The sequence below is a fragment of the Clinocottus analis genome, unplaced genomic scaffold (genome assembly GCF_023055335.1).
Source record: "Clinocottus analis isolate CAN_PGR_092001 unplaced genomic scaffold, fCliAna1.0.p SCAF_11, whole genome shotgun sequence".
NCBI lineage: Eukaryota > Metazoa > Chordata > Actinopteri > Perciformes > Cottidae > Clinocottus > Clinocottus analis.
In genome coordinates this window covers 8,275,934-8,299,043 of record NW_027175832.1, presented here as the reverse complement: position 1 = coordinate 8,299,043, position 23,110 = coordinate 8,275,934, and the positions used below count along the sequence as shown (strand labels likewise).

Here is a 23,110-nt window from a genome sequence, read left to right as displayed (position 1 = left end):
CCTTTGACCACACCTAACAGTGATGTCACAGTGCACTCACACGTCTCAGAGTGCATTTTCATGTCACCACAGTCTAAAAAATAAATAAAAAAAGATTTGATTATCATTTTCAATCATTTGTATTTAAACCGAAAACATTAACTGACATCTTTGAATATATGTGTATCATATTAAACGCTATAATAGTTTTCTGACTTTTGACTGCTTCTCAAATTCATATTGGATAGTTCAATAGGATGCAGAGTTATATGTTAAACGACTGAATAGTATATTTATATTATTATTATTATTATATTTGGTTATTGGAGCCAAACAAAGTCTTTGAAACAGCGCAACACCGTGACGTTGCATGATCAGCACCATGGACAGCGCCACTCATCCAACAAAGCAGCTCAGGAGGTGTTTTGTTCTACTTCTCCACGTCGCCGTCACTCAATCTCGACAACCAATACGCTACAAGGGATCCAACACATTTAAATTTTTGTTCCGAGATCACGTTGCCGTGGCAGATTGTGAAGGGAGGTGGGCTCCAAAACGTGCATGGCCCTAAGTAATATTAAGGAGAGTCTGTTTGTACAGACTCATTCTGCACTGCCAATTACTGTTAATGTTCTAATTCAAGTGGAGATCAGAGTTTCCCAAAGAAGCCAAATATGTCACGTTGAATTTGGGGGAAATTTGTATAAATGATGCGCAACGCAGCTAAACCACTTCCATGTGATAAGCGCTGAAGGCATAAACATCATGGGGGCTCGGGAGTAAATATTTCACTCACTCACCAGTGAAGAGCTGGGGAAGCTTCTACACAGTATGTGGTACTATCAGGCAGAGATTATTTGAACACGCTTAAAGCTATTTAAAGGGAAAAATGGAAGGAAATGGGACGTGAAGGACTATTGATGTATGTGCCCAAGTTTGTCAGAGCAATATTTTTCTGAGCAAGATGGATTTATTGTATTGCAATATTAAATATGTCATGTGACGCTTGTTTCAAACATTTAGAATGAACGGCTGTATGGGTTTACGGTCATGCAATTGATGGAGGCATAATTTAATGGGGCCAGCAAGAAAGGAGGAAAACTCTCTAGTCAGCAAAAACAATAGAGGACAGGCCCCAATGAAAGAGAATTGATCGTAATAGGAGAGAAGTAATAGGCAGCGCGTTACATCACCACCAGAGAGGTCACAACTATCTGAAGCATTAAGATCCTAGTCTTCATCATTACAGCCAGAGAAGAAGACATACAGAGGGGAAATAAATATTGACATTAGTGTATAAATGTTAAGAGAGAAATTGGACACAATTGGTAAAAAGAGCTAAACGTCTCACCCTTAATCCGAACCGCTGCTTCAATTTTGATCATTCTTCCTTCATGTTAATGCAATAATATATTCCTGATTATCCATTTAATAGACAGAGCCGCTGTCTTTATGCAATGTCTCTCTCTCAGATCTTCTTGGTCACATGCTGAAGGTGTGACGTTAAAACGTCACACTATACGACGCTAAATAAATCTATTGAGAGTGCAGGGGCCTTTTTATTGTCTTATTTTTTTTTTATTATTGTTACTATTGTACGACAGACGATATATTTCAAGCACTCCGTTGACTCGGGTGGCAACGTGTCCTCATAAAACGGCTCGTATGATATCGCACTTACTTTTCCTTTTAATTTGAAAATCCAGCAACACGAGTGATCGATGTTCGTGCGCAAAGCCCATGTAGTGTCTCAGCAATAAAACCCTTTGGTTAGGGCTTCGGAAAAGACTGTGATTTGTGTTTGAATAATGACAGATGTTGTGTTACTTAAAGGTCCAGTATGTATAATTTAAGGGGACTTATTATCAGAAGTGGACTATTATATATAGAACTATATGTTTATTAGTGTATACTCACCTGAATCGAAGTGATTTGTATTTTTACTAGCTCAGAATCAGCTCTAGATGCCACTAAATCCTACACACATGCATAATGAGCATGTGGTATGGTACGCATGCTACATGGCAAATAATTCAACGTTGGCTTCTGGGTTTCAAACGGGACATAAACAGCGACATCCAAAGTATTCTGTTTTTTTTTCGACCCACCCTGCCCGCCTCCCTGCGTGGACTCTGTACTGGCTCCCAAACGCGTCGGTTGCATGTTGGATTGATTGCGTTGGTCGTATATCAATGACGGATTACCTTTTCGGGAAGAATAACTTTGAACAGTGTGTATTAGCACAGCCTGAAGGTGGACGGATATGGTTTATTCGGCATGGCTCTAATGCTGCACAAAAAGATTCAGCCAGATGACGAGGGAATTCTTAATGGTCAGACGCACAGTTTGAGTGTCTGTTGGTATTTAGTGAGTGGGCAGTTGATCAAACACTGGCTCAGCCTTTTCCGCTGCCCTTGGCTGTTAACTTCCCTCCATGATCTATGTAGGACAATAAGAGGCACAGCTGATGAGAATAAATCCCCATGAACATTCCACTAACGGCATAACATCCCCCTCAACTTATTATTCCACTCACTTCATTGAACAATTAACCAATCTGACACAGAGGGCTAATGAACGCACTTAACTCTTTCTCTCTCTGTCTCTCTGTGTGTGTGCGTGTGTGTGTGTGTGTGTGTGTGTGTGTGTGTGTGTGTGTGTGTGTGTGTGTGTGTGTGTGTGTGTGTGTGCGTCTGTAATTGGTTATCATGTTCTATTTTCTCTTTTTTTCTCCCCTGTAATGATCGGGTGTGTAAATAGAGTCTGTCACCTCACCCTCACACACACACACACACACACACACACACACACACACACACACACACACACACACACACACACAGAGTTCTCTCCCGAGACTTGAGCCGCCACAAAAACATTACGGCAGATATGATCACCCTGCTGGGAGCGGTCGACCAGCTCAGTTCCCAGGAAACCGCGCCGAGCAGATAAATAAAAACGAAGGTCCAGACACTAACGCCTGCCCTCTGCATTTCGAAATGTGCGGCCCCACGTGTATCTGTATGTTCTCTGCAAAATAAGGCAGCAGCTGGACAACTGAACAAATAATCTACTCTGCAGGGGACGGGGGGGGAAATACAGTTTCACTTATAGGCCGCGCTGCTGAGCTGCTTCTGACTTCCTGTGACAAGATTAGGACCTGGGCTGGTCCTGGTTACCCTCTGGCAAAAAAAACTCCTCTCTTCAGCTCATTGCTTCCACAAAGAGGACTGCAGAAGGATTTCGATGGTTTCTGATAGGACCGCTAACTGCAATATAGCTATGAGGAGAATAGATGTCCTTCACTGAAGGACTTGCAAGAAAAGTGAGTCTTCTGCATTCGTCTTTTCACGAGCAGCACGAATATTTGGACGGCACTGGAACCGAATTGTTTTATCCACACAGCGGCTAAACAGTGTGCTGTGGTATGTAAATGTGGATAAGAGAGGGAGCGTCGGGCTGCATGCTCAGCCGGGTCTTTGAATGATTACTGTCTGGTATTAGGCAAATGCTCTCTGCTTATGGGAGCATGATAAGGGATTATGTCGCCTCATGTAACACCATGTCACCAAAAAGCAAGACAAGAAGCAATTCCGATGGAGATTCCTGACTAATAATGGCCCCTTTAACCCCGCTCCCTTCCCCTCCCTCGCTGCCACTGAGCCGATGTTTGCCAACAATGCAGAAACGAGAACTGCGCGGTCACCAACGCCACTTTGGTTGAAGCTTCCGCCAGCAGGACCGCTTAAATCATCCGGCTCCTCCACCCGTTTTCCCTGCCTCTGAAGTGTAAATACCTCTTGTGTAATTCACCCTGAAGGTCTCACTCACTAATTACCCCCTCTAATCCTCCCCCCACCTTGCCGAAACCAACTCCTGCTGCAGGTCTCCCCCTGTTACACTATGGATTCGCTGTCGGCTTACTATGGGGAGATCGAACTCTAATTAAGATTGTTAATGAAGATTTAATTTTCCACTCCGAATGAGCCAGTGAACTCTGGGAGCGCACCAGGCGAAACGCATGAGCAGGAGAGCGCGGGATGAAAAGAGAGAGGCGAGACGAGGAAGAGGAACGGGGCCAGGATGAACACCACAGGGTCTGATGGAGGTTGTGTGACTTAAGCCATTTTACAACTGGACCAAACAAAACTCACACCCACTAACACATGGCTTTTGTCTTTAGTCATGAAGGTTACACTCTGCTCTCATTCGGGGTACAAATGACTCTGCAGTAGTCGCCGGTGTTACGACAGCTCCAGCTCCATTCGGCCGCGATGGAAACGCGACGCGCGGTGGAGGCAATGGTTTTCGCCCATTTTTTTGGCGCGACGCTACGTGACGTGCATTGAAGTGTATATAATAAACAAGAAAAGGAGCACTCAGTAGAGTGCTGCTCTGCGTTATGTGAGTCTGCAACAGCCGTCGCTGTACTGTTTGATTGAATGGATACAACCCGGGATTGGCTCAACCCCTCCTTCAGACACCATCGAGCTGTACGGCGTCGTAAAACACACTTCCTGCCATCTTGCCAGAAATACAATTAAACCCACCAAGCCGCCTGCTCCCGGAGCAGCGGCCGAGTGGCGCCGATGTACTCCTCAGTGTGTGTGTCTGTGTGTGTGTGTGTGTGCTAGTAGTTTTGTTGGCTGTTTGCCAAACACACCGTCCCAAACGCTAAATGTGAGAGAAAAAAAACTGTCTTCCTCCCACCGCGCCTCTGGGCGCAAAGTGGCGGCATTGGGTAGGCGACGCACTCGGCCGTGTTATCACTAGCGGCCCCTACCGGCTGGGGGCCAGTTAAAAGCAGCGAGCGATGCGTCAGTAGGCAGTCGGAGGCAGTATAAAACAGGCAATAAAAGGTGCGTGAGAGTCACTGCAAACACAAGAGGTCCTTGAGCATGCAGCCATGACTGGTCACGCAAAATATTACACCCGAGATGAAATCTGACGGGGTCAGAACTCCAGCAACACGTGGAGAAACATAGCAACTTTATTGTCTAGACCAACCAGTTTTGGCTTGTGGCCACTGATTAAGAGATAATAAAAACCACAGGGATAACGACAATTACTTTAATTTATTAACGCACTAAACATGCCATTAATATGCCCTCCTCAAAGCCACCAGACTCAAGTCAGGGGGTCTGAGATCCCTTGATTGACACTTGAAACCGCCCGTGAGCATCAATAGCAACATTTTGAGCCGGGTCTCTAAAATCATCTGACAATTATTTGCCACCTGTAATTGTCCCTTAAATGTTTTTTAAAAGCTAACTCATGCAGAGGATTATCAAAACTGCTAACCATCGTATGCAGTCCACAACTACCCAACTCCATTGAAAGAAACAGTAGTTTCATCAAGCTGGTCATTGCAAAACACACACACACACACACACACACACACACACACACACACACACACACACACACACACACACGTACACACACACAGCATGTGTGCATGTAACTATAAGGGACGGGAGGCAGTCGCATCCACAAAATGACACGTCAGGGCCACAGCTGTTGAAAGTCACTTCCCAGTGCACATTTCCTGTGTTTCTGTGCCATATGCTGTATATGTTAAAGCCTGTATGTCCTGTATGTACTTCAGAGGCAAACGCACAGGCTCAGACGCACACTGCACACACACACACACACCAACTTGTGTGTCTTGCGCACTGTGCTGAATAGCCAGAGGGATTCTGTGTCAGTAGGTTCAAACGGAATGAGGAATGTCCATGTACTTGAATTCACACACACACACACACACACACACGTACACGCACACACTAAGTTGCGTGTCCTGTGATGCAATCCTGCAGCACGCTGAGTGTGTACGTAGCTCTCCAGTACAGTGCCGTTTGTCTTTCCCCGGTGTACGGCTTTAACAGCTCATTTTATCTCCAGCTTCATTATACTATGATCAATTATGCATGCTGTAATTATTGACAGCGCCATGACAGCAGCAACTCACCTAGAATGCTGCATTGCGGTGTTCACGCTTTAGGCAGACTGATAAACGCACTTGTAGGAGCTCTCCAAATCCATAAGAACTTTGCGTCGGTTACAAATGATGTGTCTTATCAGTTAACTGTTTTGCCTCCAACTGACGTGACGGCCTCTTTAAATACATAACGTTAGCTTCCAAGGGGGGGGGGGAGTCAGCTGCTTGAATCTCAAAATTATGGGAAGGCAGAGGCACACAAGAGATGGTGAGGGCTTCTTCTTTTTGTGTTTTTTTTTTCTCCCTCATCGCTCAGCGGAATCATCTCTAACCCAATCACAAACACAGTTTTATGTAATGCAACAGACTCGCATATTAACCGCTAATACGGTTTTCCCCCAATCCGCTCCCGCTCCCTCTCCCTGACTCCAGGCGGGTATTATCATTGTAATCAAGCGGAGACCCGGCTAACGCGATCATTGTCTCAACCATCATGTAGAAATAATCCCCTCCTTCATATTTGATTATTGTAATAAATCTTTTTAACCAGCCATTCAGTCACACAGGGACGGCGCACATCAGCCCGATCCATCACTGAGCCGGCACGGGACGCAGGGGTGCTGCAGGGACCGGTAACGGGGCCTCGTGTTCTCCAATCACAGCCTTTAGGTGTGCTCTATTTTGCTGCTGCTCTTGATTTCGAAATGTCCTCTTTTCTATTTTTTTCATGCCTTTTCTCTCTTCCCCCGACTGCCCCCTCCTCCTTTGTCTGGAAGCCTGATTGCTCTGCAGACCTCTCTCCGTCTGTCCTCTATTACTGACCTCACATCCACCCACCGGGCTGGATCAGACCAGACAAGGTGTTCCTTCATCCTGCAGTCAGACAAACACACACACACACACACACACACACGGGTACACACACACACACACACGCGGGTACACACACACACACACACACACTATTTGTGGTTTTGAAATTTGAAGTGGCCAATTTGAGCAGGTACACCCACTCGCAACAACACTCATGCTCGCAAGTTCTGAATGCATTTGTATGCACTGCACAGAGCATCTCTCGATCGCACTCTCACACTGTCTCTTTCTCTTACAGACACACAAACATACTTACAGAGGGCACACACACACACACACACACACACACACACACACACACACACACAGACACACACACTGATTATCCAGAAACTCAGGAGACAGCGGGAAGGAGCACAGAGTGGGTCTGACTCATCTCTTTGAAATAGTTCCTTTTTTATTCAAATTTACAAAAAGAAAAAGTACAACAGAAATAAATACACTTTGTTCAGCACGCAATTGTGGAAATTGTATCAACATCGTGCAGGAGCAATGAAGTCGACTGTGGGAGGGAGGAATGAAGGAGGGAGGCGGGAAGAGGAGGGGCACAAAACCGAAGCGGTCTACCCTTTTGGGGTCGAGAGGTCACGACCTTCAACCGGCACCCTGAAGCTACATGTCAGCATATGTAAATCCTGCTCCAGTCCTTTGAGAGGGATCTCAGTATTCGCAGTATATCAGGGGGGGTTTTGGACAGAGGACTTGACAAATGGCCAGGCAGGTCCACTTTTATTCGTCACTCTGGGTCAGTAAATCTGAGCCGGGAGGGCTGCAGAGGCTTTTATTCTATTTAAAACCAAACTGATTCCACTAATCAACACTGTTGATTGAACCAATTTGCCGGGGCTCAGGAGGTGGCATAAGCAGCTCCGTCGAGAGCTTCGGTCGGCGCGGCACTTCAGAACTCCGAAATAAGACAAATCAGGAGAATCATCACAATGATTTTTACCAATCAGCCAGAGGAGAACTTTGAGTTAGACCAATCAGAGGAGATGAAACACCTGGAGCCAATCAGAACTGTGGAATAAACTACATAATTGGCAAGGCAAGAAAGGTGACCTACTGGTATACCGTGCTCATTTATTTTATAATGGCTGCCCCAGAATTGGCTGTTATGAAAATGACAAGGGCTTCTTGTTTTTTGTCTGTGTGTTGAGAGACGGAGGGACTCAGAAAGTTGGCACATTCCACCAACATGCTCAAGAAAGCCCAGATGATGCATTGGCAAAGCGACACATTAACGAATGAATGATTCTCAAAACAAAATGGTTCCAAATTCTTTGGCAGTCATTTTTCGGTGTACCAGTGATATCCATTCTAAATCGTCCGACGTTCTACTCCAATAAATTAAGGTTCAAAGGAAAATTCTGCTCCGTTACAACTTGGGTCTTGTTTTTCTAGTTTTTAACCATCATTTCTTTAAATCATAATATTATACAAACCTGTCTAATGGCTGACAAAAGTTACAAGTCAGAAAGTCAAAAAGACAAGAAGTCAGACAACCTAGTAGGTTCTTTATACGTCTGTAGTTTAGTGACACCTGAACCAGTTTATGTGGAGGTAAACCAAAAGGGAACGCACCCCAAGGCTCTGTCCCCAACCAGGTAAACCACACAGTACCTTTGAAACATGTCTGCTAGCAATGCTTGATGAACCCCCTGAAGTGGGAGAGGGAGAACGGCGACTGATGCTCAGCAAGTACAAATCCTGTGTGCATCATAGAGAGCTGGATGTCGTTTTACCGTTTTCATCATCTGGCTGCAACGCAGAGCAATCAGCTTTCATTCCAGCATGAATGCATAACTTAGCTTTTTTTTTGTATATATATATATATCCAGTGGCAATCCAATTTGCCTAAGACGCGACTGTGTAAAATGTTGTGCGAGAATCTCCCTCATTCAAGCGCCTTGGATCAAGAGCGTCGGAGTGTTGTAGCTAACTTCCCTAAATTATGCATCCACGCTGGAATAAAATCTGATTGCTCTGCACTAACGACTAAAAAGAGTAGTGGCGCAGCAACGCTACAACGCGGAGAGTGAATGAGCACAACTTCATGCGTCATCTACACACTTTCGAAAGCACATCGCTATCGCCAGATGAGTGTTTAACAGTGTAGCGCCGAAGCGTGGCGAGCTCGTTCTACTGCTATTCTATTCCCGTGTTTACGACAGAGAGTTATTACGACTACGTTTGGCTGGCCTGCGGTTCGTCACAGACCTGTGAGCTCGTGTTAAATGCTCCATTTGACAGGAATCTAAGAAAATAAGACCCGAGTTGTAAGAAACCAGAATTTGCCCTTTTAAAGTTGGCACACGTTATCGCTGCAGGTGTCTACTGGGCCTCATGCCGTGTCACTTAGTGGCACATAGCTGCTGAAAGGTTTCGGTAGCTTTAGGGTGTTGAGGTGTTGTTGATCATCGAAATGACGTCCAGATCCCCCCCCGCCGCCGTCGCCGCCGCCGTGGTTCTGCACCTCCTCTTTCCCCCAACACACACACTGCTTGTCTCCGGTTATTGTGCAGTATTTGTACATTGGTCCTGATACCATGCAGTCTGCACAGTGGCACTGTATGGACACGCCTGTTGCTCCGGTAGAGGGTACAGAGGTGCGTATGGGTTTCGTTTTAGTCAGCGGGCGCTGACGTCCTGACCGGTTTGAAGTGTCGACTGAAGCGGACCTCGACAACAAGACTTATGGGCGGACCAAACCTTAGCGGACGAGAGCGAAGCAGACGGCTTGACTTGTGTGGGGGGGGGGGTGCTTTACAACGAACCGGTGACAAACGGGGACATTTCTGCAATGGCACAGCAAAGACAACCACATTCAGGGTTAGGGCGGGAGGCGAAACTCCCCTGAGCGCTTGTAACAAAAATAGTGAAGAAAGTCTGTTGGGTTTATAAATCCCCGAAATTAGAGAATTTGCTTGATCTATGCAGCGATCAAGGCACAGCAAAATGCAATGTTAATGTGATCATTGGGCTGCACGGCCTGAAATGATAACATTTGATGGACAGTCACTTTCCACCGATCTTTTATTAAAAATCTCACTCTTAACTGTACAGTTTATTATATTTCTGGAGATAAGTTACTATCCATAAAACTTTGTTTCATATCTCTCAGCCAGTGCAACACTAATGACAGAGCTGTCTTTCCAAACTTATTACACATTCTGTTTAAGTGTTTCAATCCACTTTTGCAGAATAGCAATTCAAATTTTAGGGAATTTTTGTTGCGTGGCCATCAGGGGAGTTCCCCCTTCCCCCCGCTCCATTAGATGTTCACTCCACTGGGATCCTCGCTGGGACCGGCGAGGCTCTGAGGCTTCTTGTTACTGATATTTTGCTCGACAAACTTCTGCCAGAGGGCACATGTATAATTGAATCCCTGGCTTGCCCATCTCAGACGAGTGCTACCGCAAACCAGACCTGCTCACTTATCACACAGGTGTGGAATACATGGTGCTGTTCCAGTCCAGGAGGCTGTCAAGTCCAGCTCAGTGAATCCATTTCTAATCTAAAATACGGTACATACAGACGGTCCCGACGGTGCTCTGTTTAGATTTTTTTTCCTTTTTTTTTTGTATAATCACTCATTATTCATTTTATATACTCTCTTTTAGCAATAATATTCAGTGGTATTTACATTTGAAAATGCTTTTTACGTACAGTCAAACATTGTATCTTTTTTTAGTTTTTGTTTTCGTTGACATCATAAAAAAAACAAAAAAAACTGTTATCTTTGACGTAATTCGTTATCTATTGTTGAACATCACACGGTAAAAAAAAAAAAAAAGTGCATTCCAGCTGAAAACTCCAGCTCATTTGCATCCTGACCTTCAACGGGAACCGAAACAAGAAGAAGAAAAAAAAAAGCCTCTGTGGAGTTGTTCCCTCTATAACTTTTGTTACAGAGCTGTGGACTTTTTCTATTTGGGGAGTGTGAGTGTTTCAAATGGAAATTGATTTGATTTTTTAGGTTCATACGTACGATCATGCATACTCTGTCCTCAAGAGGTGTCAAGTGGGACTACGGTGGGGTTAGGCGTTAAAAAACAGGAGACGTCTTTCATAAAAACATTTAGGAGATGAATAATAGAGTCTTCGTCGCTCCGCGGATGGAGCAGATGGAGCGCTCGTGGTATGGTTTTGCTTTTATAATTCACAGTAGTACAATCAAAGCCTTATGGTGTTCATCAGTTCTTCTGTGTCTGTGTGTGTGTTTGTGTGAACCTTTGTAAACATACCAACACTCCACTACAAAAAGCTTGAGGGATGAGATGGCAGGGTGTTGGGGAGGGGGAGGGGGGGGGGGGGGGGGGGGGGGGCGAGGATCGCATCCCTAAATCACTTAAATATTTCACAATGTCTGTTTTCCTTGTGGGCTGAGAGGAGGGAGAATCTTTTGCAGGATTTAAATGATTCATCATTTTCATTTGGAATGAAGTAGTGAGCTGAATAATTCACTTTTCTGCCACTGCAGACGGAATGAAAAGTAACGCTTTCTGTACAATCGCCTCACGTCCGCCACCCCCGACCGCTTCTCTCTCTCTATACATCCGTCCTCTTGTCCCGTTCACCTCATATCCAAATACGTACAGCTAACCCCCCCCCCCCCCCCGCCCCCGTCTCCCTCACCCCTTGTGTGTTATCCTAGTTTCTTAAACTTCCTCGTTGAAAGTTTTTTTGTTCTTGCACGTTGTCCCGGAAACTGATGCCGCAGCGCACTTATCATCGGTCTCATCTTTAAATTGTCTCTGCGTATCATGATTTTCTCCCCGCCACTATTCACTAAAGATGCACTCACTCACACACACGCACGCACACATACACACACACGCACACACACACACACACACACACACACAGACACACACTCGCACACACAGGCGATGAGAAAACGTCTTTCTTCTCGTTTCCTGCTGTTTCTTATTCCATGTACGTTGCGAGTTGAATTAAATCGAGTCTTGGATGTTTGGGTTGTTTTTCTTTGTCCAAGGCGTTTAACAAATTGTTGCTGCCCCGAGCAGAAGCAGCCTCTGCATTGTCTCAGTATCTGTGCTCAACCATATCAGCGTTTCAACACTTATTGCTTTAAATTACATCAATCACTCCCTCCCTGCCCTCGCACTCTCCACCCTCCCTAGGCTCATTTTTCTCTGTCTCTTTTTATTAGTTTGCCTCTTCATCTTTCTCTCCTTTAACTTCTCCTCACATTATTCTAGCTCTGGTTGCCTTTTCATCATCCTCCTATTCCCTCTCACCCCCTTTGCCCCTATTTGTTTCGTTTTTATCATCCCTCAGTCTTTCCCTTCTTCCCCTGCCATCTCCCCTCCCTCTCTCTTCTCCGTCTTCCCCGGCTCCTCTTTCCTTTCACTCTCCATTTTGGCACCTGCGTCATCTTTTTCCTTCTCTTCCTTTTCCTTCTCCCGGTCTCTGAAGAGTTGGGCTAACTTGTGGAACTGGGGGCCCCATTCCTCCAGGCCCGCCCCCCACTCCTCCTTCTCCGCATCCTTCTCTCCTTCGCTCTCGAGGGAGCTGAGGGACCCAGCCCGGGACCCTGTGCCCTCCAGGCCGTACACCTGCACAGAGTCGTACGGCGGCTGCGAGGGGTCGAAAGTGACCTGGGCGAGGCGCAGACGCAGGAACTCGCCCACCCTCAGTGCCAGGGAGGGGCCGGCGGGCCCCGGAGCTCCTCTCGCGGCCTCCATTCCGGGAACCCAGCCGCCACCGAAGCCCATCAACCCGCCGTACGCTCCACGGGGCGGCCCTGGGAAGGGGAAGAGCTGGGGGGTCATATCCCTCCTGCCCAACACATACCCCCCCATGCCCATCCGGTCACGCCAGTCCCCGATAAAGCCAGCCGCTTCCGGGTAGACCGACGATATCCCTTCGCCCTCCCTGTCCGGCCTCGCCACCACAAAGTTGCTGCCCATCTCCAGTCCTCCTCTCCCGAGGCTGCCGGGATAGTCCCTCTGTCCGGACATCTCCCCCTGCAGGACAGTGGCGTAGTTGCGTCCATTGGCATGTTGCTGTGGTCCATCTGTGGAGGCGCCCCCACTTCCATTTCCCCCCACTCCTCCGCTGCCGCCGCCGGAGTCAGCTTCGGACTGGCCGGAGCCTGTGCGTTTCGGGGACAGGCCCCCGCGGGAGGCCCTGCGTCCCGCGGCGGGAAGGGTGGCCGAGTCGCACGCCCATCCTCCCGCGCCGTGACCCTGACCCATCACGGAGCCGGATCGGGTCATGACGAGGTGATGCTCCCTGGGTAGCGTCTCCGACTGCACCTGGAGGGAACGTAGGCGAGCACGAGGGGTTTCAGTTGGGGGCTGGGGGAGGGCGTGGCTCTGTTAGGTTTGGTCACAGTAACACAAAATGGAATGAGAACGACGGGGGAGTTTGATGATAAAGTGGCCGAATGGAGGAAAAGCAGGAGATGATTAAAAAAAAAAAGAAAAAGATGATTGAGATGAAGGAGAGGCAGACATCAAGGCAAACAGAGGGGACGAAAGGCAGAGAGTTGGAAGAAGCCAGAGATATTAATTGAACATTAGAATGAGCTAACACTGCACTGTGAGAGGGAAATGGAGAGGGGAGTGATGGAGAGATAAAATATTTGAAAATTAAATAAAGAAAGTGCCATACAGCTCTTCTACGGCGTAATAAATTAAAGAAAACATAGAAAAGATAACGAACAGCAGGACATTAATGTGCCGATATCCCGGATTCATCCCCTTCCTCCTACATTGTGACATTTCTACCAGCGTACCGAAAAGAGTGTTAGCTCATTCTAATAATTGTTTTTTATTCGCTTAATTACTTTCTTACTTACTCGTTTGCTTATTCAAATTTAATAATTAAGTCCTTCATTCAACGTTAATGTTTTCCCCAATGGAGCCATGTATCATTAATCGAGTAATTCATTCAATTTTAATTCATCATTCGATGCAACGTCTATCACCTTCCCTCCCTCCTGAAACATCCATCCATCCATTGATCGGTGTTTTCGTATGAAGTCCATTCATATGGCAGTTTCACACAAAACGTGCAAGTATGCATCGTTACCATTTGTTTAATTACTTTCTTACTTACTCGTTTGCTTATTTAATTGAATAATTTATTCATGCATTCCCATTTAATGGTTTCTCCAATGATTCATCAGGTAGTTTATCCAACGTCCCCATTCCCGAAACATCCATCCATCCATTAAACTGTGTTGCAGTACAGAAGCCCTACATTTTCGGACCTGGCATGCCCCATCATCTCTCTGCAGACTGGGGAAATAGCACACCTCCTATCGACCAGACACGCTAGATATCAGTTTAACTACGATCCCAAAGTGTGTGTTTGGTGTGAAAGCAGCGATCCTCACCCAGTCCACGTCTTGATTGTGGTTCACTTTTTCCTCGTTGCTCCCTTCGGTACAGTTGCTCGCGGTTCCCGTCCCGCCTCCTCTCTCCTGGCTGTCGCTGGTCCTCGGCGTCCCGCCGTCCGACGTGCTCATCCCACTCTGGAGTGCGGTCCCGTCGCGGCTCCCGGCGCGGCTCCCATTGCTGAGGTCCGTGGGTGCTACGTATATCGCCCCGGACTCCATCGGCCCCACCATGGCCCCCTGGTTCTGGATGACCAGCGAGTGGTCCGGCTGGCCTCCCGGGAAGCGGTATCCCAGCTCGGCCAAGCCGGGCTCAAACGCTCCGCCTGGTGCGCGCCGGAGGACCGGCAGCGTGTGGCTGCTGTAACAGAGGCGACCGTAGAGCGGCCCCGCGGGGCCCGAGTAGTTGTGCTCCACGCCCGGATTCTGAGCCCAGCTGTAGGTGCGAGCCTTTTCTTGCGTTTGATGGGCGTAACGTCTGTGAGACACAAGGCAAAATCTGTCATTCGTTTATTATATTCATTGTTGGTAAGTCGGGTGCCATTTTTGAGTTATTCTGACAGCAGAGTGACAGAAGAAAAGGTCTCTGGAGTCCGTCAAGGTCAAGGATATTATGGTATATGCCTTAACTTTCTGAGCCCACCAGCACACACCATCTCTGGTCAGTTTGAAAGTGTTTTTGAGGCCATCTTCAAACCACAGCAAAAGGTGCCATCTTGGATGCTCTATGGTTAATATAACCTAAGGACGTGCCCTAAAGGTGGCCATTCTAGTACAGAAAACGTGATGAATGGCCATTTATGTATGAAGCTCACCAGCTCGACCCATCTTATACATCAGAGCTACAAACTCTCACGGTTTCGCTGTGTGACACATGCTTTTGCATTGTTTTCACACGCTCTCACGCCACACAACCAATTTCTCACAGCAAAAAAAAATCTCCCGGTTGGTCTCCCGTGAGGAGTAACTCATCAGCCAATCAAAAAAAAGGAAATGTACTACACGAATAGCCAATCAGAAAAACACATCTTTTGTATCTGGGCAAGATGCAATGACAAGCGGGACTGGAGCTGTCCAGCGGACGCGTATTTGTCATCATCGACGTCGTCGCACCCCCCACCGGCCCCGTCTACGACTCGGCCAAATTTTGGTCACTCCCGACAAAATCTCACTCCAAGATTTTTGGAAAAGTTGGCAGCTCTGTTATTTACACATTGCAGAGTATTTTCTGTTGTTGTTTGTCCAAATATCCCCAAAAAAAACAGTCAAAAATGATGCGGCCAAGACGTCTAACCTCGAGCATGAAGACCAAATTACAAACTGTTGTATCAGGGTTACTTTCTCAGACTTCACAAAAGCTCCCTCTAGAGCCACAGGAGACATTAAAGAGCCCTTGCTGTTCGCCATGAAACCAGAGATGCAAGTGCAAATGTGGCTGGAAAGTCTCTGTAGGATCTCACAAGCAACAGAACCTCAAACGGCGGCTTCAAAGTTTCCATAAAGTTGAACTATCTGTGGCCCTCCGTGACACGGAGAGTCAATAGAAAACATTAAAAACACCACAAAGGTAGTGTTTATTGCAGGGACGTTGCAAAGGATTGCGTTAGATTTAAAGTTGTATTTTCGGTTATGTTGTTGTGTCCACCTCCGTGAATTGAGGGAAAGTATTTTCGATAAACTTAATGCAGCCTTTGTACTTGTTTATGGCCTTTCCGTATGGCTTGCCGGAATTCATCGGAGCTAATTATTAGTCCAAAGGCAATAACAATGTTTCGCAGAGACATCAAAGTGGGTGCAAACAGCCCTCTGATGTAGCAGAGCATAAACGCGCTTTAACAAAATGAGCACAACAAAGTGGTCTCCCAGGACTGCAGAGTGTGATAGCCTTCTGTCTCAGCATTTTGATCGGTGACTGATTATGATCTGGAAGTTAAGACACGATTTGTTTCTTAAGTGGATCAATTAAGTGCTTGACGGGGATGAAAGCTTTTACTCTGAAGGGGGTGGGTTTGTTTCCTCCCGAACTTCCTTTCAGCGCACGATAAGAGGCCGACCAGGGTGTTTGATGTCATCAAACAACAATTGTTGTACATGTGAACATGTCAGAACGCACTCTGAAGTAGCAGACACACACACACACACACACACACACACACACAGTCCCTCAGCCTACTTACACATTCCTGCTGTCCAGCGTGCGGTAGCCGCGCGAGCGCGAGCTGTGCGGGGCGCTCTGGAGCGCGGCAATGTCGAAGGCGGCCGTGTCGGCCTCGCCGCCGCCCTCGTCGTCGTACGTTATGATGTTCTCGCGCACGTCGTCCTCCTCCAGCGGGGACAGGGAGTCGCGCTTCTGCCGGCGCAGCGACAATGACAGGGCGCTCACGGCTGCGGACGGGCGGAGGAGAGGGGGGTGAATGAGGGATGTCGAGGCAGAGGAGAGAAATTGGAAAAGGGAATGATTAACAAGGGACGAGGGGGCAGAAGTCGCCGGGGAAATAACGGAGGAAGAGGAGAGAGTGAGCGGAGGGAGACACATTCAGTCAGACAATGAGATGAGACGCAGAGACGAAAACAAATACAGAAGAGGCCTTGGGGTTAGAGGGCCGGTGTATCATATCAGCACGCTACATGCCTCCACTGTGTAATTGACTTTCAGCTCCAGTCAGGCAAATGGACGCTCTACTCTCCCGTGACTCTTATTCCATATTCCCAAAGCAGAGAGCTACATTTGACCCAGGGCTGTGGGCAAAGAGCCGAGCCTGGACGCTTTTCATCCAACAAGACTACATGTAGAAAGCAGGATTTGTTTCTGTTTGATAAGTTTTTTGTTTTGCTTAATAAGTTCATCATTTACAAAATGTGGACATAGACATTTATATAGTCAATATAGGTAGTTGCTTCAATCATTTTCTTTTAAGAGACACCAGATTCAAAAGGGACTTTGAGGACAAAAATACCGGAGAATACTCAACTGATCCTTATGTTTCCCTTGTAGACTCAATATAAGGAGTGGACCTCGTCACCGTGACCTCATCCATTGGTCTGCGATTTCAAAGCCTGGAGTATGGCATTTCAACTGTAGCCGTTTTGTTTTTGTGGAATTAGAGAGTGGAGCTAAGTACAAGCCGATACTGAACAATATATATTTTTAGGCAACTAAAAGGTTCCAATGAACTTTCATCAGCTGGAAAAACGCTGTCAAAGGGTTCAAGTTAGAGAAAGCAAGATGGAAAAACTCCAGGCCGCCAAAGTTGATTACGAGGTAGCCCCGCCCAAAAGCATACCTTGCTCTATCTATTTGACTCTAAATAGACCATAATTTACTAAATTAACATCAAGCTATATTGAAGAAGACTTTAAACTAGAGATTTAGGTCTAAACGTATGTTTATAATGTTTACTAAAGGAATACATCAAGAGAGAAGTAGAGTCATTTTCTCATAGACTTCTATACAACCAGACCTATTTGTTTGTAACCATAGGAGGTGCCCCCTGCTGGCCATTAGAAAGAATGCAAGTTTAAGGCACTTTTGCAATGGCTTCCCTTTATGGGCCCGAAGGCTGCCGCCTGGTTTCCCAACAGCCCAAAGTTCAGGATGTTTAGTGTCCTTTTAAATAAAGGGTCTTTCATCTGACACAGAAGTTCACAATAGTCTTGTTTCTTATCAATCACTCTGGATTTTGTTGGCTTTTATATATGTCTTTATTTGACCCCCCCTCTCCCCGCCGCCCATGTTTTTATGATCTGTTTTAATGTGGTCTTTTATCTGGTTGTTTAAATAAATAATGTTGCATATATAAGTTAATACCAATGCTCCAATTTCTTGTGGTACTGGAGGCCTATGTCTCTTATTAGAGCTCCATGAAAACTATTGATTTGCGTTGCATAAAGCTTGTGTCTAAATGTTTAAATGGACCTCAGCCTTTCTGTGAATACATCAACAGACTGCAGAGCTTTAGCAGATCCTTCAGAGCAGCTTCAAGTGGCAATTCTTATGCTCCATTCTGCAAAACATATTTTACTCAGACAGCTTGTTCTGTGAAAGGAACAAAGTCCTGAAACACACGGCCTGATCACTTGAAATCGGTGCCTCACTTCACCGGTTTTAAGAGAGTTCTTCTTGTGTGCTGCATTGTATCTCTGTGTTTTCAGTTTGCATCCCTCTTTGTGCTTATCCTCCTTCAGGGACGATGTTGCACACTTGCAACCGTTATAAACACTATGATGAATGCATCAGACAGCTGCCTTTTTTAGTTTGTCTATGTACACTGTATCCTTCCCTATCAAATAAACCATACATAAATAGATTGTCAAACCTTGACAGACCTTCTGGGCTTGGTTACGGTTACTAAGCAATTCACAATTCTTGTGAAGATATCTAATACCTCACAACAATCCGAGGGATCACCGTCACGCCGTGACTAACATGTACGGCTCTCCATGTCGGAGGCCCAGACGAGTGGTTACCAAATGGCTCGATATCCCCTCTTATGTACGCCAAGCTCCTTCCTAATAACCAGATGGGATCCTGATGGAGCTGTTGTCTGAGCTTCCGTAAGAACATTTGGCGTCGAATTGTACTGTTCGGGATACGCATCAACCTCTTTTTAGACGGGCGAGACCAAATTGTCCTGGCGCAAAAGCTGCAGCGCTATTCTCAGGCCTCAAACTTGAGGCGAGTGCTGTAAAGTTGTGTGTATTTCCCCGGTGTAGTTCATGCCCTTGTCACTTGGGGGAAGTGAATTCTAAACTCCCACCAAAAGACACACTCTGCACGATCACCTTCACGCCGCGTTGCGTTTCCGTCTTGATTGAACCGGCCTCTTCCAGAATGATAATGCCCCCCTATCAACAAGGCATGAGTGGTGATCCAACAGGCTGAATAGAAATGACAACGATGCTGGCCGCGAGCCAGCACCTTCTCAGCGCCTCCACATTATCCAATTGAGCATTTGAGAGTTTTCCGCAAAGGTGCCAGTGACATTTTATTACGGCGCTATCAAAAAGCGGAGGGCCGGGATAATCACTCAGAATTGTTATTTTAGCAGTGATTAGTGCCGACCTTGCCAGAGGAGATGACTGGACCAAAATTGCGAGGAAAAGTAAACCCTACTATTCAGCAGCTGTGACTAAGGAAAATATTTACGCTGCTGCCTCCATTATTTCAATATGCAGATTAAACACCCTGGGATGTAGCGGAGGGTAAACAGCCCTAAACACTATTTACTCATCGTTTTCATTTTTTTTGGATTAGCATTAAACTCCTGTATAGGCAGTAGTAGTGCGATACCTTCATAAATAATGCTGTCGTGAAAACATGATGTTGGTTGTATAAATAAGGGGCCTTTCCCGGGTACAACAAATATAATTACTACACTTTTTTTTGTCGTCACTGTATCTGTATCAAAGTATTTACCCAGTAGAGTGGCGGCACACGCCAGGATAGCCAGCAGGGCGGCGGTGCTGAGCCCGGGGGACGGCAGCGAGGACTGCTGAGGGAGACACACTGCCTCTCTTTCCCAGTCCCACTCGCCCTCCGTCTGCTTCTCCTTCTCCTTCTCCCCGGCCCGGGCCCCTCCTCTCAGGCAAGGACAGACGGACACGGTGACCGTCCCGGTGCTGGTGAGGCCCGACGTCCCGTCCCGTAGGACCAGCGGCACGTGGAGCGTCAGGGTGGAGGACGCGGAGCGGGACAACGGCTGGATTTGGGATAGCAGCACCAGAGTGGCTGTGGGGCCTGGAAAGAGAGACAATTCATCTGTTGATAACGACACAACAGGAATGTTTCAGCTGGAACGCGTCATATACCCATGCATCTCAGCAATAAAGCCTCACATGAGATTCCCTCTGAAGGCAACAGATAAGAGAGCTCACAAACGTTGTGTGGGAAATATTTAATTGGAATTAAAGGCGCCGCAAATTCATATAAATATATATATATAAAACAGACTCAGTTATCAAAACAGTCTTCTCTGATCCAAATCACAGATTGAGTCATTAGTGGGGTTTTTTTATTTTAACAAAGCAAATGCTGCAGCATGCCTTCGTCAGAGGGGCTGTCCAAATGAGAACAGAGCATGTTCTTGTTTTTCTCTGTTCTCCTGTTGGATGACACTTCAAAGACGCCTTTGATTCCACGTGTCAAGCGAATTTATCCTCCAGTTCTCGAGTCTAACCAGAGCAGGTTACGGGATACGGGACCGAACACACATATCAAGATAACCCAACGTGATTAATCAATACTCTTCATTCTCACGACGGGTTTGAATACCTTTGCGCAATGTAAAAAAGGATTGCTTGTCGTGCTGAACCCTGCACCCAACTCTGACGTTCCCTTGGTCTCTCTGGACTGCTTAACGTTATTCAGCTAAGTGTTTTTGGTTTTGCGGGCCACAACTTTCTTGGCTCGCTGCCACCGCTCTCGTCAACTTCGTTTAGTGAAAGAGCAAAAAAAAAAAAAATGTTACCTGCTCATCACTAAAATGGCAGAAGGACACAGTTATCAAATAGGTGGTTGTTCTAAAGGCCCTTTATTCCCAAAACTCCAAAGGCCCCAATAGAACGAAAGCCCAATTGTCCGATAGTCCTTTCTTCTCAAAAACCCACTTCTCCGAAGGCCCATTACTCCGAAAAACCCCTCTCCATACGACAAACAGATGCTCATGGCTAATTATTACACAGAACAACTTTAACAGACCTTCCAGATTTCTTTCCCTGCTGGCGGACGCCTGACCCACCACTTATTACTCATTGCCCCTCGTTGGTTGAGGTGGTTAAGCATGAGGAATTAGATTAGCGAGGTGTAGGGCAAGAATATCAGGGTAAGCCAATCTAAGACTGAGAAGGATGGGTCATGCATGGCCGGAAAAGAATATACCGGGAAGGTCCGGGAAGGTCCCGTGACGTGAATTTGCATAACGATTATCAATGTTCTTGTGTCTGTTGCACAGAGATTTTGTGCGTTTGGTGCAATGGGCCGCCGGAACAATGTCGGATGGGCTGTCGGAAAAATGAGCTTTCGGTCCAATGCGACAGTTTGTTGACTGTCGGGGATTTGGAATAATGGGCTGTCGCAACAATGGCACGACACCCAGGTGAAAGTGGTGTAGCATTGAGCTGGCAAAGAGCCAAAGCTTTCCTTTGGAAATTGGTGGAGACCAAAACAAAATTAAAAGGAGAGCAGATACACAATATTCATCAGGTGGACGGAGACATGGCTTGGTTGGTGATAAAGCATCAATATTGTGTTATGTTTTTTTGTACCCTGGCCCAGAGGGGCCAACAACTAAAATGTTTGTTTTAAAATGTTTTTATGAGAAGTAAAAAATAGTATATGGGACTAATCGACTTGCTACAGTTTGATAAAGGACCATCTATAACACATGAATACAACCGACTACACAACACTACAGTTGTAGCAATGTTCCCATAGTGATTTTTGCAACTAATGCAACTGTGTGGTGCACGTGAGCCGCAGACCTGCTTCAGCTTCACGGTATTCAACCAATCGAAAGTGTAGCAAAACAGCAGGAAGTGAAAAAACGACTGCTCGCTAATCAGGGAGGTACTGCACAGTGAGTGGCGCAGGTTTCAGAATCTTCAAATTTGCAATTGTTTTTATGTTTTATTCAACGTGTTTGTTCAGCCTCAAGGATACACACAATGTGTTTGGGTGTGAAATACCGACTGCAAAAAGGCCTGTGTTTGCTTTCAAGGAAATTCCTCAGGCGACATTTGTGGACAAATTATTTTTTCTTTATGTACGAATAAAGGCTACAAAAGGGCTGTGACTGTAGCACAGCATATGCTTGTTGGTGGAAGTAGAAACTTTCATTTCGATGTTTTGATGCAAATAATCAGTATTACAACTCTTCCTTGAAGTAATAATTGTGTACTGTACTTTATATGTCTATGTCAGTGTGTACTTGCACTGTACATGCTGTGCGTGTGTGTCTTTGCGGAGGAAAATGGGCCAAAGAAAGCGGAACAGACAGAGCTTGTACTAGAAACAAATGCAAAGTAGCTAAATTCAATTGAGCTGAAGTGAATTCAATGAAGCAGCTCTGATTTCTCCAAAAGCCTTTCTTTGTAAAACAGTAAGTATACGTGGTTTTGGGGAGGAGGAGGTGGATGTGGAGAGTACGGGAAGGCAAACAAGAGGGACGAATAAAAGAGAGGAGCATAACAAAGAAAAACAATTGGGCCACCGGAGTTGGGAGATGGATGGTGGAAGAGAGAGGCAGAGACAGAAAAAGGGAAAGTGGGAGGTGGAGGGGAAGAGAGGAAAGGAAAGAGAGTGTAGGGGGGAAAGACAAAGATGGAAAGAGAAAGGCGGAAAAGAAAATGTGGGATTAAGAGCCTTGACAAAGTAGGAGAGAAACAGTGTGTGTCTGTCAAGGGAGTGGGGGAAGGAAGAAAAAAAAAAAGGGTATTAAGAGATATACAGAGAGAGGAGAAGATTGAGTGCCTACCACCACTGTCCCTGACGCTGAAGTTGAGGGCAGAGCTGGACTCCGGAGGGATGCTGAAATACACAGTGCTGTCATTCCCTCCCTCATCTCTATCAATCGCCCGCAACACCTGCACCACCTGAAACCCAGAGATAGAGAGCAGACGAGATAGGGTGAGTGGAGGGTGTGAGTGTGTGTGTGTGTGTGTGTAAAAAGAAGGTAATGGCAGAAACGGTTATACAGAGAGTGCTTTTAGCTGCAAACCATTAGCCGACGTCAGCAGGAATCCAAACAAGCCAAACAATTAGCGCAGAGAGACACAGACGGACTGGGTCTGATACTCGCAGCCAATAAATAACTTTGTCCGACGTGAACGGCGTTTCACAAATAGGGCGCAGTGTGCCTTTCAATTTGGTAATGGCATCGGCGCCAGGCCTACAGTGGCAATCGTAACGAAATGAATCAAAAAAAAAAAAGAACAAGAAAAAGAAAAATCTCCCC

The 23,110-nt window shown here is 46.3% G+C and overlaps 1 protein-coding gene across 3 annotated transcripts in view; it reads right to left on the bottom strand.

Annotated features, from left to right (window-relative positions):
* Positions 1 to 11,404: 11,404 nt before the first annotated feature.
* LOC137802578 (cadherin-18) overlaps positions 11,405 to 23,110 on the bottom strand; it is a 128,354-nt gene continuing 116,648 nt past the window's right edge. Inside the window, exons 10-14 of one of the 3 annotated variants that reach the window (XM_068600552.1) lie at positions 22,631 to 22,748; positions 19,576 to 19,896; positions 16,337 to 16,544; positions 14,160 to 14,637; positions 11,405 to 13,134 (exon numbers count right to left, since the gene is read on the bottom strand). In XM_068600552.1, coding sequence (XP_068456653.1) covers positions 12,091 to 13,134; positions 14,160 to 14,637; positions 16,337 to 16,544; positions 19,576 to 19,896; positions 22,631 to 22,748 — 2,169 coding nt within the window. In that variant the 3' untranslated portion in view covers positions 11,405 to 12,090. The other 2 variants (XM_068600560.1, XM_068600570.1) reach the window with 2 other exon arrangements.